At 41.6% G+C, this 15587-nt stretch overlaps 1 protein-coding gene across 3 annotated transcripts in view; it reads right to left on the bottom strand.

Moving 5' to 3' along the window:
- Positions 1-15587, bottom strand: part of CDK8 (cyclin dependent kinase 8) — a 124684-nt gene that overhangs the window by 57107 nt on the left and 51990 nt on the right. For 2 of the 3 annotated variants that reach the window (XM_019530159.1, XM_019530158.1), the window contains exon 2: positions 11269-11344. The exons of the other annotated variant lie outside the window; for it this stretch is intronic. In XM_019530159.1, coding sequence (XP_019385704.1) covers positions 11269-11344 — 76 coding nt within the window. The remainder of the gene's footprint in view (positions 1-11268; positions 11345-15587) is intronic. 3 annotated transcript variants of the gene reach the window in all.

A 15587-nucleotide genomic window follows, 5' to 3' on the forward strand; every position in this document is an offset into this window, starting at 1 on the left:
CCCTAGTTTCCTCTTCACTATTCCTAATCATCTGAAATCATTGCATTCTGGTGAAAATTATTTAGGGCTGGACTAGACTCCGTTAGGGTAACAATAAAATTAACAGTAAGGAACAAGTAATCTGATGAATTCAGTGATGGAAAATAAGATCTGGATCTAGGAGACTAAGCCAGCAGGTACAACAAGCCTGTTGGATCTCTATTGTTCATGTCACAATAATTCTGCAATTAAAGCACAACATTACTTGAAGAAACTACTTCACCCCAAAGCAGTTTCCTGACCTTGATTATCTTAACCCCTGGTTCCCAGATTCTCTCTCTCAGAATTGTTCCCCATTCCTACTTAGCACCCCAATATCCTAGATTCTGGTCTTTCAAACTGTCTTGACCACAGTTTCTGGATCTCAACCCTCAACCTTTTTTCCCCTGCCTCAGGCACTCCAGTTCCTGACCCCTGACTCTACTCCCAGTTTGGGTCTTTGAATTCTCCCCTAGCCGATAACAGCTCACTGTAGCAGGCCACCTCAGTGTTAGCATGCTCCTTTGTCCCCCCCACCCCCCTTTTTTTTTTTAAATAAAAAGTTAATTAGTAAAGTATAAGAGTCATGCGTTGCTAGTTTGTGGAACGCAAATGCAACATTTATGGACCAGACCTTCCTTATGACTGAAAAACCATGGATAACTAACTGTATTTCATCTGCAGCATGTATTTAATAAGTTCATACATTAAGTCTGCCAGATAAGATCATAGTTTAAAAAGAATTATAACATGGCTAGTTTGAAAAGCATCAGTGGAGTTAATAAAAATAGTATATGAATAGAAGATACAGAAGAAAAAAAAACCCAGCATTTTCTATTTCTAAAATTAAGCCTGTTTCAAATAAACTGTTTCCTCTAGAAAGCCGGATGTAACTGAAAATGCAGTGCTTAAACACAGGGAAGAAAGCTCAAGCCAACCAAGCTCATCCCAACTGAAGCCCTTCTTAGCCACATGCAGCAACAATTCCAGCTCTTTACAAGAAGATAAGGAAAGAATGGATGTTTGAATAATTTTTTTTTGATTATCACTTTTCTTAGAGCTTCTAGAAGCCCTAGTCACTGACACTAGTATATTTGGTGCTGTGCAGACACAAATAGAAGATATTCCTGCACCAAAGACTTTACAATCCACATGTAAGATTGTAAACTGAGGAATACCACCAACCCAACTGCTGTCAAGATTTCTGTAAGCATCATAGTGAAGGAAAAATTTAATCATCTGTCCTAGGTGTTTGTTGGCAGCTCCTCCCAAGTGTGAGGCAGCTTTGGAGAAAGCACAAAGGTTTTCATTTGAAAACTTCATGAGTGGAAGGTGCAGGAGGGAGTCTAACATCATAGGCCAATGAGAACTAGGAGTCAGCCACTGCATACTGAATGAGAAATGATAGGTGTGCTAGGGGAGAAGACCTTGAAAATGAAGGCAAGTAGTTTGTGTTACAGAAAGGGGAGCAAATTGAGCAGAGTCTGGAAAGAACAGAGTTGATTAATCATCCTGTAATCTACTGAGGCACAAACATGATGTATTATGACAGGAGAGAAATGGAATCAAGTAAAGTACTTCCAGTAAAAACAGGAAAGTATTAATGTCAGTGTGCAAGGGATTAGTGAAACCTCATCTGTAGGTTAGTCTAAACTGCAGAGATTAAACTGAGAAGCAAGTGAACCGACATTCACTTTTGATTCACAAAATTCAGCCACATGCTTGCACTCGCTGAGACCAGAAGCTGGAGGGTGCTAGAGAACACCTCCCAGGCACTGCCAAAGGGAAGGGGCTGAAGCACCTTGCTCCATCAGAGGGGGCATGGCCAGGCCCCAGCCCAGGGCTAGCATGCTGAGACCAGGGGGAAGGGCACTTTAAACCCCCCCACCACAGCCCACATGAGACCACAGCCTGGGTCTGGCTGGGGGGGAAGGGAGTAGCACCTGCCAGGCTTATGCACTGCTCCCCACTTAAGGGGAAGAAGAGGGCAGCCCCTCCCAAACTATTCCATGCTTGCTGCTGGAGCAGAGGGGCCAGGATCTGGGGCTGCCCTCCTAAGCAACCCCCTACTGGCCAGGGGCTGGGAAAGCCTGGGTAGGACTGCCCCCACAAGCAAATCCCACTAGTCAGGTTTGTCGGCGGGGGGGGGGGAAGGTGCAAGAAAGGCAGTCCCTCTCAGGATGCTGCCCTCCCCCTGTACCTCAGAGCCAATGCTTAAACCCCCTCCCTGGCCCCAGTCCTTGCTTGGGTTTGGGGGAAGGGAAGTCCCTCCCAGGCTTCCTGTCCACCCACCCTACCCCCTCCGCTCCAGTGGTGAACAGTGAGTAGCCTGGCAGGGGCTGCTGCCGCTGCTAAACAGATCTTAGGGGCTCATGCCAGTGGGAGAGGGGATTTAAAACCTCTTCCCTCACCACCACCTGAGCCTGCCAGCCCATGTTCCCCACCCCCTCTGCTTCAGCAGGGAAAAGTTTGGCAGGAGCAGTTCCCCCTCTCCCCACCCAGGCAGCCCCAGCTGCAGCCCCAGCCAGGTTTCCCCCCTAACCCCATCACCAGCCCTCACTGCTCTGGCTAGGGAACAGAGGGGTGGGAACAGCCCTGCTCTCTGGAGCAGACAGCACAGCACAGTCCAGTCCAGCCCAGCCCAGGGCTGCAAAGTATGCTGGGGGACTGTGATTTAACTTAAACATGGATGGGGTCTGGGACAGAAATTTCATAAGCTGGTTTGACCTAAATCAGTGAAGTCTGATACTACATTCAACCAGGTGCATCTTAAACCAGTTTCAGTCATTTTGAAACTGGTTTATGTGCACTGAACTTCTGACCTGTTACAGATTTAAACCAGTTTCTGATCACTCAAACTGGTTTATTTGTAACTTCTTTCCCAAGCCTGTCTGTAGCATGCAGCAGACTGGGGAGGGAGCAGAGAACACAACAGCAGACAAAGCAGGGATCAGAACACAGAGCAACTGATCAGGCAGGGCAAAGGGATCAGTGTGGTGCTTGGGGAGAGTATGGGGCTTACCTTATGGCATGCCGGTCATAAAGGCTGGCTTCCAGTAATCTAAACCATTGTTTGTGGCCTTTGAGCATGACATTGTAAATTTGGTTGCACAATGGGAATGATCCAAACCCTGCTTTTCTTAAAAACTTAAGCATTTGTATCAGCCCACTGCAATGGGACTGCCTTCAGGTTGAGGCCTAGTAGACCAGCTGCCTTCAACTACATCCTCTGTAATCCCAGAAGATATTTGTGTGAGCAGAAAGTGCTTTAATAGTAACTCCCTTGCTTGGTAACCATGGACTCCAAAGGTGGGCAGAGCAGGCACCCAAGTGTAGAAGAATGCCGGCTCCTCTCCCCAGCTCAGCTACTAACATCAACTGACAAGAGTGTTACAGTGGAGTGGGAAAGAAGGGAGATCTCAGCTATCTATGGCTTTCCTATGTTTCTGTTGTAAACCCTATGCAGATTAGGGTGGTCTCAGGAGCTGGTTTAGCTTGTAGCTTTGAGCAGAGGCACATAAAATTAATATGCTAGAAACTGAAGGCAGGGATTTACAGTACATCAGCTACCTTGCAGTAACTGCCTGTAGACAGTCTTACTCCAGATAAATAAAGACTAACCCAACCTATCTATCAATAAAAGAGCTAGGTGAAGAACAAAACTCTCTCACACATATTTCTGCCCAAACGCAGAAATCAGGACCATCCAAAAACCCAAGCTAAATCAAAGATCTGTTTCACTGAAAAGCAGAAATGTACACTACATTTCCTAACAGCAAACTATTCCTCACCTGCCTAAGATAAGCACCAATATTTGAAAATGTTACGGACAAATTATACTTGGATAGGTAGGTATGTGTCTTTTTGGTGGTTTTATGATGCTGTGCTTCACCTACGTAGCATTCTTTGGATGATCAGACTAGACCATGGACAGACTATATATATTTACAGAACAGGAATTATGTAGATTGAGGGCCCCCTCCCCCATGATAAACCCTGTAGTAGTTATTATGCATGTATGTTGCCAAAAGAAATTTAACATAATAAAAAGGACAGTAATATAAAAAAAGCATCATGAAAATATTACATAGGAAATAAAAAGACAAAAGACCATCTCATGCCAGAACCATTTGCCGGTAAGAGCAAATGGAAACGGTGTTAGGCAACAAAGTGAAAAGCAAACAACAAAAAGTCTCCTAATGGGAACAGGAGGCAGGAACTGTGATGTATGCTTGGGCAATGTGTTGCACATTGTGGATGCTCCTGGTAACAATATTATTTTGTTACACCTGTTTCAAAGCCAAGACCATTAGAGGGTCATCTCATTAATTTTACTTCTTCACATAGGGGTTTTTCAGAAGAACTTGCCTGAAAACATGTTGACAACGTAATGAATTTCAAAGCAAGATCAACTGATGGGATGGCACTAGTCTACACTCATCCCCCCACCAATACATTGTCTTGACAATTCCTTTACTCTAAGCACTTTGAAGTGTCACCTACTACAGTTTTCTGCAAAAACATCCTCTAAAAGAAGTGGAAGAGTTTTCTTCAATTATGGTCAGTAAGGGGGAGAGTGGAGAGGGGGCAGCACTGGTGTGTCCTAGTTTTGAGCAGATTTACACCATCTAGGCTAGTCACTCACTCCCTCTGCAACTGTCTTCCAATTTGTTGTATGGCTGGTTCATACAGCTGATGAGAAGTCCTGTTCTTTTATACACCTATAATAGTTTTCCCATCTTAAGATAAACTGTATTATTAGAAATTGGTTTGTACATTCAAAAGTTAAAGCAAACCAGGATTTTTCTTTAGTTTTGTTTGTCCCCTTACTTCTCACCCACATTAAAGATTAAATAAAGCTCAACAAAAAGAGAATTAGAATCAGAGAGTCCTGTATATTCCTAAATAATTACAAAGAACAATATGCAAACAGGTTGCAACAGACCAGTTCAGCCACAATTCAGTGAAAGAGGGTTTTACATGTATTTACCATGTTACAGAACTGGGGTAGAAGACAAAAAAAAAAAAATATGGACATAGCATAACACCAACACTGTATTTTTATTAAGATGATTATTTCAAATAACAGAATTAATGTCACATAGTGAGCACTGAGTGTACCATATCAAAATGAGAGTAAATTGGCTTATTTGCAACAAAATCTGTTTAGTCAAGATCCTAAAATTCTAGTAGGAAGTAATAAAATGCAAAAAATGCTCACGATTAAGCTTGTAAAAGGTAAAACGAGTTGGGCTCCTGCAAGAAGTGACTCAAGTCACATTTTAACTCAGAAGTCAAGTTCACAGCCCTACCCTGTATCCAGAGGCCCACAGTAATTCGGAGCTTAGCTCAGTTATATGGGTCTAATAGAGCTACTTGAAGGGTATGCTGAAAGCATTAAAATATTATTAAGATAACTCACCTGAAACTGAAATTTAGTGTCCAATACACAAGGAGATGTCATTCTAGCATTTCTCTGGTTTTGACAATTCAATTAAAAAACAAACAAACAAAATTTCAAGACTTATTCTTTCCAGGTGAAAAGCTATCCAGATGGCCAAAATACAAAACATCTGAACTACCAAGAAATTAAGTTTTCAAAAGGAAATGAATGACACATGCAATTCACATCTTCCTATTTCCTCCAAATACTGCAGTGCCCATAAATGCATCTAATAAGGTTCTCTAGAAAAAGCTATTTTTAATTAAGGCTGGCAGTTATTAATCCTACCCTGAAAATTCAGTATAATTATACCAAAGGCTTCTTTTTTAATTAGATGTACACAGATGGCAACTTACAGCATAGTATTACTGATTAGTGTTAGTCTGCTGGCATTTCTTTCTTCATATACGTGCAAACAAAATTGATAAGAACAATGTAAATAGACAAGATGGAGGGAAACCAGCAATTCCAACTCTAGCCTCACTATATACAATATACCCTCTCTAATTCTATATTTGTTCTGTGTTTACACACACACATTTACCATTTTTTAAAACTACTACTAGTTTTAAAAGGATGGAAACAATGCAGCTTTCAAAAAAAAGTCTGTAATGTTATATTTAAGAAAGCATAACAAAGGATATTAACATTATGAAATCAAGTATACCAAAGTTAATACTAGTATTAAGGTTGCTAAGGAAACCTTAATTCAGCCCCCCTTGTGCATATGCATTATAATGCAATCTTTAATTACATGATCACATACTAGTTTTCCCTATTGGACTATTGCCTCATTTAGAGCACAAGATGGTTGGTGCTCTGAGAATGAATCAGTGTAAGGCAGCTGATGACTGATTCGTGCCCTCCATTGTTATAGAAGCTGGAAGGTGTAAAACAAATGAAACGGGTAACTGTTTCATGGGTAAGGCAGCTGAATGCTGCCTTCGAAAACTGGATTCTTTTACCACATTGTTGTAGAGACAATTTTCTGATCATCTGAGAACCTTAAAACAGAAATTCAACAATGCGTAAACCATACTGACACCCCAACCCAATCCTTTAGAATAATCTATGAACGTGTTTGCCATATGACCTAATGCAGAGCTGTCCAACAGATCTACTGAGTTACTAGTAGCTGTAGTAGGTTGTTACTCTGTACGGACCAGTCACAGAGGAAGGAGAGGATAGATATATTTTCACAGCTATTGACGGACAGATATGAGAAGACCGGGTATATCTGGGTTAAACGAAAAGTTCTGTACAGGAGAGCACTCACACAGGGGTGGGCAAAATATGGCTCATAGGCCAGATCTGGGTTACCAACAGATTTTATCCAGCCAGTGGGGTAGGTCCCTTGGCTCCACCTAACCAAGGTGTGGCATGGTGCCCCAGCAGCAGCAGGTCCTTTCAGCTTTCACTGCCAGTGTTATGCTGCTGCCGGACCCTGCCCCACTGCCCAGGCACTCCAGCCTGTCCACCTTGCACCATTGCCAGGGGTGCCAGATGGAGTGGGTGGTCAGGGTCTACATGGAGAACAGCCTGGGGACTCAAGCAGACAGGGCATGTTCAGTTGGGGTGGAATGGAGCCACAGGCAGGAGAGTGACATCTTGGAGCAGTATGGGCAGGTAGGTGGGGCTGGAGCCAGGGCCAGAATTACAAGGTGGTGACAGTGCGGGGCTGGGGTCTGGGGTAGAGCCATGATCTGCTTTGCCTTCATGTCCCTGTAATGGGTGCCAGTTCTGTGAGCAGGGCCGTGCCAGAAGCAGATCATATCTCTGCTCCAGGCTCCATGCTGTTACCACCCTGCAATCCTGGCCCTAGCCCCACCTGCTCATCCTGATCCCAAATGCCACTTTCTGCCCACCCATCCCATGCACCCAGCCAAGTGTGCCCTGCACGCAGGGGTCCCAGGCTAGTCTCAATGGAGACCCCAGAGCTGGGAATTGCTAGGCAGTGACAGCAAAGGGCTGGGACCCAGGTAAGAGCCACTTAGCGAGTTGTGGTGAACTGTTGTGGGCTGGAAGGTGGGATATTCTGACTAGACCCAGCATGGTGGTGGGAAGGAGGTCAGGGGGTGGAAATGCTGACCCAGCCCACAACTCACCAGAACTCCCTAAGTGGACCTCCAGCTCAAATAATTGCCCAGCCCTGCTCTGGTGGTTCTAGATCATTGGTTCTCAACCTTTTTGGACTACAGACAACCCTCACCGAACTACAGGAACACTTCCATGTTTTTTGTGAACTCGATGGCACACAATTTGAAAAACTAATTGCAGTGCTTACCTCCTTGAAGAGAGGCTGGACAGTGGGGGTGGGGAATCACCCAGGCAGAAGCAAGTCTGAGCCTGTGCTTATCTGCTTAATTTACCTGCTCATCTCAACTCCCAGCACACTTCAAAAAAATCTGGTGGCACCCCAAGTTTGAGAACCACAGTTACAGATCCTTCTGCCTTTGTATTCCTAGCATGTCTGATTCCCATTTGTCCCCAGACTCCTGGATCCTATTGTGTGCCTTTTCTACTGCTCTGGAACACCTCATTCTGTTGTCCCTTCTTCCAACCCCTTCCTTACGCATGTACTTTTTCTCACCTCTGTATTCCAGTATTTCTGCCTTTTTCTAGTCACCGGGTCCTTGAAGCATGGAGCAGAGATAAAGCATAGCCTCCCTGTAACCTACAGCTCCCACATCTAGCACTCTATTAGTCCCTAGCAGTGAAGAATACTTGCACAAAGTCCTGTTCATCCCTAGGATACAGCATACTGAACATAGATGGAAAATTTGGCAGCCAAACTCTAAAATCTTTACTGAGCAGCCGCAAACAGTCAGAGGGTAACTTTAATGGCACAGTAGAAAGTAAAGTCCTGACACCACGTAAAATCCTCCCAAGCTAACTGCCCACTCCGATTCATGGATTCACTAGAACACAATGAAGCTGTTGAAAGAATTGCTGTAACAGATGCAAGTTACTTTCCCCCTTTCTCTCTGAACTGGCTGGAGTATTTTAGATGAATCTTTCAAAAAATTCAGCCTGAGGCTAATACTCTGCATGAAAAGTTTTAGCTGAGGTGGTTACAGTTCATCAAATTTACAAGCAACTGACAACAATCTTAAAAATGTGTAATATTTGGAAACCTTACCTACTGGCAGTGGCTAGGTGCACAACAGTTCAGAATACAAACATAAGTTTCCATCATCATGGAAAGTTATTTTAAACTGGAAAAAAACCTAACAGAAGGAAGTTCTTTTTCACACAACACATTAACTAAAGTGTGAAATTCACTGCCACAAAATCATGGAAGCTGACAATTTAGCCAGATTCAAAAGGGGATTGGACAAATACTTGAAGGAAAGGTGCATCAGTAGCTACTGAGCATGGGTATTAAGGATACAGACTCTTAATCAGAATTTCCTAGACATTAAATGCTGGAGGCTGTAAGTAAGGGGTGAACAGTGGAAAAAACTCGTCACTATCCCTTTCAGCATGCTTTCTGCCACTGTAAGACACAGGATACTGGGCAAGATGGACCTATGGTCTGATCCAATAGATGGCAGTCCTTATGTTCTAGGATCCTCCCTTACCTATTCTTCTTGAAAGTCACTACAGACATAAAGATGTTATTTAATGCCAAGTCTCTCATTAAGATACCATTTTTTATTAGAAAACTGAGCATCTTTAAGAAACTCTCTCTTTTCAATAGGTTTCACATCTCCACTTGATTCTGGGGAAGACTTCTTATAGCCACAGACTCAGAAAATAAAAAAAGGGACACACCCAAGAGGTTTACACATTAACAGCAAGATTTTCAGAAACAATTAGTGCTCTGGGGGGGAATTTACTGTTTGAGTACTAAATTCAAGAGTTGATCCCTCACTCTTTGGACATCAGCCCCTTTCAGGTATCTAGCTAAGAACTCAAAAAAAAAAAAAAAAAAAGCTAGTCACTTCATAAAGTGTTCACTCTAATCTAACATACTTTTTATTTGTTACCACAAATTGGTATTTAAAAAAAAATTAAGCAATATTTTAACACATTTTTGCTATTAATTCTAATGTAATTGCATATTATCTGAAAAAACAGTATGTTTCTGACCATTAAGCAGCCATATTGGTAATAAAAGCGCATAAACATGACCTTGAACAAAGCATTTTTGAGTTTATGCTGTGGGTAGCAGTAACTGACATTTTAACCAAAAAAAGAAAACAATACATGTAAGAGCACTGTTAAATCAAATTTGTGCAATGAAATCATTAGAAGTATTTTATTATCACAAACTGTAACTAGCGAGCTGACAGATATAAGAATGATCATTTTCAATAGTCTACATAATGAATCGATACTTTCCAGAAGCTGGAAAGTACTGAAACATAGCATTTTAAAAACAGAGTCAATGGAGCTGACTTCTTTATACAAAGTATTAGGAAAAACACTCCATAAAGACACAATATGTAAAAGGCAATCAGAAGTACATTGAATCAAATACATTCATTCCATTGTCTTTGGTATCTGCCAACACACTTTGGAGACTTTGTTTTAAAATTTCCCCTCGTAATGGGATAGCTGCACATTACATTTCAGAGAATACACTTTTGAAGTGGGGAAAAAGGAAAAGAAGAAAATAAACAGTAAAAGATTATATCCAAAACAAAAAGTTACTAGATAACTGCCAATAATTTGTGTGATAAGGTTAACAATGATTTAAGGTGTTTCTTATTTTAATACAGAGAAAAATATCAACATTTTTATTTCAGATACTGATTAATATTTAATCACAAATATACTGGGGTTTATAAAAATAGGTTTATTTTTATAAAACAAAAAGTATCTCTGTGATATTAAATTTACAACAGCTAAGTTACTTTAAGACCTGAGTTTATTATATTATAAAATATTTACTTTAAATGAATCTAAAGCAGTACAAAAAACTGATGCAATTATTTTAAAGGAAGTCAGACCAAACTGCTTCAATGATTAGTTTGCTCAAAGTTAAGAAACCAATTGGAAGTTTAAAGACAGAGGTTTGTTTTCCTCTTCCAATCAATGAAAGCTAGATGTATATAAAGCTAGATCTCACCCATGTATCAGAGCAGTGCAACCAAAACCAAGTAATCAAATTCACTTAATACAAATAGTCCCTTTTTAATAAGTCATTCTTAAAAGCAAAGCATGTTTGGAAACATTTATTTTTCTTTTATATCCAGCACATGCTGTTCTATTTAAGTTTTTTTATTTAACATTTTGTACACTTAACCAAAATTAATTTCCTATCCAAACAGAGCTTGACACAAAGGTAAAAACTTAATAACCATTCTGTAAAAAAAGAATCATCATTTGCTAACATAATAAAGATGCAAAAATTAATCTGAGTAAATGCATGTTAAACAATATCACTAATATATATATGAACATAGAGAAAGTTGTATGTTGATGTGCCTCTGGTAAGTGGACGCTGCTCACTCTCTCTCTTCAGTTAACAAAGACAGCTCAAAATATTTAATCTTTACCAACCAATAATTTTTTGGGGAAAAATTAAAAAACAATACATGCCAACATTAAACTCAGCTATTTAAATCACAGGTTTAAAAATAATGCATGAAATCATACCATTGAACTGAAGAAAAAGAAGTTGTTTTTAAGCAAGAAGTTACCAAGTTTAAGTCTTTAAGGGCATGGGGCTACTTTAAATCTCAGAATGTAAACATTACTTTCCAGATTCAGAAAAGCAGATAACTCATACGAACTCAGATGCATTCATCCAATCAGTTAATAAAATCTTACTGCTAGTAAAAAGTTCTAATATTACTTACTGCTATTTCTCTGCATGCAGACATAGAAATTCCAGTACCTTCTATTTGTTTTAAAGCATAATCTTTATCATCTTTCCTGTGAAAGAAGAAAAGAAGTTTTTTTAAAAAATGCACTGTGAAATAATAGTGAACTTTTCAGCACTATTCAGATAACAGTGTATAGTCAATTCAGTCTCTGCACCTTGCATTCTTTTTTATTGTCTGATAGTTTTTAATTGACAGTTACCTTAAAAACAAGTGCTAGGCTATACAAACGAGCAACACTTGAGCTGATAAACTAACAGTAAAGTAACAGTTGTCATTACATAAAGAATGCTTAAGTTCTTGTAAATGCAATGACTTATAGTATAGTTATATTTAAATTCATCACCATCCTTTTCTACAATTTAGGGAACAAACAACTTATCAGAGCAACAACCTATGGCCCAGAGAGCCAATGAATCCAACCCACCAAACCAGGGCTTTGCCCATGCTGCATGGTGAGGAGCGTTGCCTGTGTTGTGCCTTAGATAGGCAGGGAGAGAAACAATAGTGGTTACCAGGTCCTAGCACCGGTCTGTCTCACATGTAAGCTGTGCCATTCCAGGCTGCTGCAGAAAAATATTGCTGACTGCTGTGTTGAAAGATAAAATTACAAATACATCTTACTACTCTGAAACACAGTAACTCTCCACTATATTTTAAAACAAATCATGAACACCCTGACTAGCCCAAAAACCACATCTATGAAGCCTACCTAGCCCTTCCTCTAAACCTCAAACTCATTTCATACTGAAAATGAGTTCCTAGCAGCTTACCAATTTTGACTGGTAAGTGCCCATTGTAAAATTTCAGACCACAGACCTAAAATCTACTGTTAACCATTAATAAGTGGGATACATTTGAAAGTGGAGCTTGGGAGATTTATTTTTACTGTTAGTGTCTGCAGCTACCAGGGGAAGGGAAGGGCACGGGGGCACAGAGCTGAGTTCTCTGTCCTTGACCTCTGAGAACCTAGGTCTTCAGAGGCCTACAGCACCAAGTCCCTACTGTGTCAAGAACATGTTTTGGATTAGTAGCCACAAAATTGCTTGGGGGTATAGCTATTTACGAAAGAAGTTGTTACCTTTCAATTTCCAAATGATTAGTGTGAAGATATTTAAATGTGAGGCAAAAATTTCTGCACCATCACAGCAACAAATCACCACAACCTTTTAAAAAAGTATAATGAAAAAAGAAGAGAAAAACCAACAAGCTTCCAGAGGTTTCGGGGTTTAGTGCATTAAGAGTATTGAAATATGGGCCAAAGTGCCTTCTGTATTGGCTTGGATGTGGGTTACCTGGCACTGTGTCAGAGACATTTTGCAAATTAACAGGAAAGAATGGTCACTGGACAAATAGTCATGTTGAGTAGAATCATAATGGCACAAAATGTAGAGTCAGTTTAAGTCACATGAAGAGGACCAACTTTAAAATTTATTTTAATTAGTTTGGAAGCTACATTGAACACATTCTCATAAAGAGCAAATAAATTCACCCAAAAAACCACTAACTGTATATTAACCGCTAATTTTGTTCTCCTGGCATCTTGATTCAGTGAGTACCATGCTATCTAGACTAAGTAAGGACATTAAAAAAACCCAAGCCTGAATTGATTCAATCTTTGGAGGTTAGTCTAACCTACATAGATTGGATTGGCAAGCAAGTGAACAGACATTCACTTTTGATTCTGGAAATGCAAGCCAGGGAGGGGGCATGGCCAGGCCCAGGGAGCTCGGGTGTGATGGGGGCTGGGAGTTTAAACCCTGACCCTGGCCTGCAGGGACTCCAGCCAGGATGCGACTGACATGGAGGAGGGGGAAAGTAGGGGGTGGAGCATGGCCAAACCCCAGCCCTGGCCAGACATGGGCTCAGCATAGCACCCTAAGGCAAAGGAGGGGAGGAAAGGGGATTATTTTCCCCTCCCCAGGGACCCCAGGAAGGATCTGCTTGGCTGGGGCAGAGCAGCCCTCGCTTCCCCAGAGGTGGGGTGGGAGCATGGCTAGACACCAGTCGAGCATGGCCCCTGAAAGCAAAGGGGACAAGGATTCCCCCTCCATCCCCTCTCCTACCTGGTGACCACAGCTGGGGTCTGCCAGCCCGGGCCACCACCTCCGCTGCTCGCACCCGGTGTAGGTCTGCTCACTCCGCTCCCACCCACAGCACAGCCCCCATTGGGAAGAAGCTTACATTCCCCAGAACATGATGACAGGGGCTACGTCCCAGTCAGGGTCCCCACCCACCTTCAACTCTCCAGTGGCATAGGTGGGGGCCCGGCCAGATGCTGGCCAGCATGTCCCCCTGAGGTGAAGGGGGCAGGGAGGGGTTTTATTCCCTGTTAAACAGACCCATTAAATACAAGATATATGTTTGCAGCATTTCATATTAAAAGCCTAGTGTTCACAGTATCATAGTTTAAAAGAATACATTATTCTGCACCTAGGAAGAAAGAACCAGCAGCATACATACAGGCTGGGGAACTCCCTTCTCATCAGCACAGAGGCAGAAAAGGATCTTGGAGTCATTACAGACTCCAGGATGAACATGGGCCACCAATGTAGGGATGCAGTCAGGAAGACTAACTGCACCTTGTCCACATGCATCCACACATGCATCATGAGCAGGTCCAAGGAGGTGATCCTCCCCCTCTATATGACATTGGTCAGGCTGCAGCTGGAGTACTGCGTCCAGTTCTGGGTGCCGCACTTCAGGAGGGATGTGGACAACATGGAGAGGGTCCAGAGGAGGGCCACTCGCATGATCAGGGGGCAGCAGGGCAGGCCCTACGAGGAGAAGCTACGGGACCTGAACCTGTTCAGCCTCCACAAGAGAAGGCTGAGGGGGGATCTAGTGGCCTGTTACAAACTAGTCAGAGGGGACCAGCAGGCACTGGGGGAGTCCCTGTTCCCCCGAGCACTACCAGGAGTGACCAGGAATAACGGTCACAAGCTGGCAGAGGGTAGATTTAGGCTAGACATCAGGAGGCGCTACTTCACGGTCAGGGCGGCTAGGATCTGGAACCAACTTCCAAGAGAAGTGGTGCTGGCTCCTACCCTGGGGGTGTTCAAAAGGAGGCTCAATAATCACCTCACCACAGTTGTTTGACCACAGCATTCTTTCCTGCCTTAAAATACTGTCGGGACTTGTTCGGCCGCAGGGCTCCCTTCCAACCCTACCAACTATGAAACTATTATCAAGATCTCAGTGTATAGAACACTTAACTACTACATGCCCAACCAATGTGCCTAGCCAGTCTTACTAAAAAAGGCTGTATGCTATATTGGGTGTTTATCTTAAAAACAGTATTTTACAAGTTAGCAGAAGCTCATAGAAATTAGTTACAAAAATTAGTGGCAAGGGAACACCAAGAGACACTGAAAAGCCAAGGATAGTCTACTTGTGTAAGTAGGGACATGATAAAAGCGCACACAATAATTTGTACATGGAAGGTAGATTAATTCTGTTCTTCTTCCACATAAAATTTAAGAAAACTTCAATGAAATTAAAGAGGTAAGAAACAAAAGTAATCTCAGTAAGAAAATTACCATCTCACAGAGTAGACAGCCATCTGGAAACAGGATCTTTTATGCAAAATGTCAGGTAAACTAAGTATGGGCAGTACTATTATGTTCATCTATATTCAGAATATTAAGTAACAATGCAGATAAAGATCATAGATGCTAGTAAAATGCAGCAACTTGCATACTAGTTAGCACACTATATTAACTGTGCTTCCATTTTTTCTTGATTGCTTTAACTATTTGAGTGCAGAATACAAAGTATATTGAAAATATTTTGTAGAGACATAAATAACCTGGAAAGTATTTCTAAAGCATATCATCTAATGAAAGAAATTATAATGAAAAAGGGCAAAGAAAAAAAACAAAAAACAAGTTAATATGCAAAGGCACAAAGAAAAATGGAAAACTTACTCAAGAAGCCTAATAATATTAAAATAACCTGTTAAAGATTTAATTAAGATAGCTCTTCATTTATAAATTTAAAAAAAGCCCGCATGAAGGATGAAAACTGTATGCTTAAGGAGCACCAAGATGTGTAATTTAACACCAATCCCCAAGATGTTCTCCAACATTCATTGTCCATCTTGTAGGGAGTACCTACTTCAGATGGTGGTAAGCATCCTCAACTTCTATACAAGACACTGAAAGCCAAAACTACCTAAATATTGAGTACCTTCAGGAAATTCCTTAGCACAGGGGTTTTCAAACAGCAGCCGGTCAAGAAGCAGTGAGTCTCTCATCTGGTCGATGAGGTTGAGGAGGTCATGGGAAAGGTGGAGG

The sequence above is a fragment of the Crocodylus porosus genome, unplaced genomic scaffold (assembly GCF_001723895.1).
Source record: "Crocodylus porosus isolate Cpor-Errol unplaced genomic scaffold, CroPor_comp1, whole genome shotgun sequence".
NCBI classification, from domain to species: Eukaryota; Metazoa; Chordata; order Crocodylia; family Crocodylidae; genus Crocodylus; species Crocodylus porosus.